The 2,673-nt window shown below is 43.9% G+C and overlaps 1 protein-coding gene across 1 annotated transcript; it reads left to right on the top strand.

The window, feature by feature from the left end:
- Nucleotides 1-408: 408 nt before the first annotated feature.
- LOC101437386 (olfactory receptor 13A1-like) lies at nt 409-1,386 on the top strand. The gene has a single exon (XM_004473748.1). The coding sequence runs from the start codon at nt 409-411 to the stop codon at nt 1,384-1,386; it is 978 nt and encodes a 325-aa protein (XP_004473805.1).
- Nucleotides 1,387-2,673: the final 1,287 nt, after the last annotated feature.

The following is a 2,673-nucleotide window of genomic DNA, read 5'->3' as shown; positions in this document are numbered from 1 at the left end:
GTGGCTGTAGCAGGAGAAGTTGCAAGGAGTCTCTCTGGCCAGGTCAGTAGATTGCAATGGATAGAAGGGACAGAGAGAGAAGGAACAGGTAGCCCTCTGCAAAGGGTTGTCTGCTTAACCTCTCTGTATAGGAAGGTTAGAGTGAGGTCAGGTGGCCTGCAGAACAAAATCTGGAAGACAAAGATTTTCACGGTGAGAAATGAAAGGAAAAGTCAGTGAAAGATCTGAGGTTTTCAGAAAAGCATTAGGGTAGAGGGTGGTTGAAACAAATGGGTCTCATCTAAAAAACCCCTTCCCTTTCTGAGAGCAAGGTGGGTTCTAAGATTGTCACACCAGGAAACCTGACTCTGAAGTGAGTGTCATATCACCTCTGCAGAGAATTGCAGATTTCCAGAGGGACAAGCTAGCATGGATGCCCAAATGGACCCAGGCAAGGCAACAGTGCCCAACCAGGTGGGGACGTCCAACCAGACACTACTTGTGAGGTTTTTGCTGCAGGGTTTCTCAGAGTACCCAGACCTGTGGCTGCCCCTCTTTGGCTGCTTCTTCTCCCTCTACACCATGGCCCTAATGGGCAACATTCTGATAATTGCCATCATCACCTGTAGTCCAAGCCTGCACAGCCCCATGTACTTTTTCTTATTCAACCTGGCTATCATGGACATCATCTGTACTTCCACTGTGCTGCCCAAGGTGCTAGTGGGCCTGGCCTTGAAAGAAAATACTATCTCTTTCCAGGGGTGCATGACCCAGCTCTTCTTCATTGTCTGGACTGTGTCTTCTGAGCTACTGTTGCTTGCAGTCATGGCCTATGACCGCTATGTGGCCATCTGCCGGCCCCTGCACTACAGAACACTGATGAAACCATGGGTATGTGGGGCACTGGCCATAGCAGTCTGGATCATTTGTGCCCTGAATTCCTCCATCAACACTGGTCTGATGGCACAGCTATACTTCTGTGGTTCCAATGTCATCACTCACTTTTTCTGTGAGATCCCCTCACTGTTGCTGCTCTCCTGCAGTCCCACTCATGTGAACAGCATCATGACTATCTTGTCTGATGCCTTCTATGGATTCATCAATTTCGCACTTACCCTCGTGTCCTATGGCTGTATCATTTCCAGCATCCTACACATCCGCTCATCTGAAGGGAAGCGGCGGGCCTTCTCCACCTGCTCCTCCCACCTCATCGTGGTCTCTGTGTCTTACTCAGCCGTATTTTGTGCCTACATCAGCCTGGGTTCCAACTACTCTCCTGAGAGAAGTAAAGTGGCTGGACTGCTGTACACAATGCTAAGTCCCACCCTGAACCCACTCATCTACACACTGAGGAACAAGGAAGTCAAGGCAGCCCTGGGGAAAGTCTTACCCTTTTGCAGGAAATAAATGTCATTCTTCCAACCTACTTTGTCCCGTTTTCATTTCCAAAATTGGCATGATTACAAAACAAAAAAAAAGTGTGACTTAAAACAATAGAAATTTATACTATCACAGATCTGGAATCTAGAATTCAAAATCAATATGGATTTGGGCCATCGTCCTCTGAAAACTCTAGAGGAGATGTCTTCCTAGCCTTTTTCAGCTATTGTTGGCTCCTGGTGATCCTTCACTTCTGGTAGGATCACTTTAATTTCTGACTCCATTATCCTATGGCCAACTTCCCTCCTCTTTGCCTGTATTTACTCCTCCTTTCACTTATAAAGAAACTGTTTATTGGATTACGATGAGACCCTTAACTTAATTATATCATCAATATTTCTAATTAAATGAAAATTCAGTTTCCTATTAGATCTATTTCTCAGGTTACACTATTCATACTCTTGCTTCCAAATTTCATGTCTATACCACATGCAAAATATTCATCCCATTCCAACATTTCTCCAAATTTCAACTCTACATACAAAATCTCAATATTAAAAGCTCAAATTCCCAAATCACAGTATTTGAATAATCTAAATCAAGTACAAATGACAGTCTGGGTATGATCCATCAAGAAGAAAAATGCCTCCCCATCTGTTGATCTGTGTAACTAGGAAATCATTCAATCACTTCAAAAATACAATGGCCTGACAGGCATTAATTAGGCATTTACATTCCAAAATGGATAAATGGGTAAAAAGATGGGGTCATTAATCCCAGAAAATTTCAAAATGCAGCAGGGCTAATTTTCTTGGCTCCCCTTGATTCTACCATTAATTACATCAAAGTCTAAAGAGGCCTTTCTCAACATCTCACATTGACTCAAACTCGCACCATCAGTGTCTCAGTAAGATAAATGTTAAATTGGTCAAGTTTCTAATCCAGAGCTCATGTGTTCCACTGGCCCAATAGTCTTTTCAGGCTTCCCTTAATATTGTCTCTTCTATGTACCAGCTAGGTTTTAGACAGCCCAGTCACTTTTGTAGACTAGGATTCATTTTCACTTTCTATCACAGAAAGCCCAATAACCATGGCTAAAACTACCTGGGAATTAATTTTTCTGCCACATAAAGGAAATTTGGAGGCAGTCCAGGGCTGGTGGGGTGGCCTCATCCGGAACTTTATAGATAGCCTCCTCTATTGCTCTTCTCCCCTTCTTTAGAGCAGGGAGTCTTATCACAGCCATTTGGCAGAAAGGAAGAGGGCAGGTGACAAGGACAAAGGGGCCTTTTCAAGATCATTTTGGGGCCACCA

The sequence above is a fragment of the Dasypus novemcinctus genome, chromosome 16 (genome assembly GCF_030445035.2).
Source record: "Dasypus novemcinctus isolate mDasNov1 chromosome 16, mDasNov1.1.hap2, whole genome shotgun sequence".
Lineage (NCBI taxonomy): Eukaryota > Metazoa > Chordata > Mammalia > Cingulata > Dasypodidae > Dasypus > Dasypus novemcinctus.
Note: the sequence above shows the minus strand (reverse complement) of the source record. Positions and strands in the feature narration are given on the sequence as shown.

What these genes read in the sequence shown, in the direction of transcription:
- LOC101437386 (XM_004473748.1), top strand. Translation starts at nt 409, where the DNA reads ATGGATGCCCAAATGGACCCAGGCAAGGCAACAGTGCCCAACCAGGTG.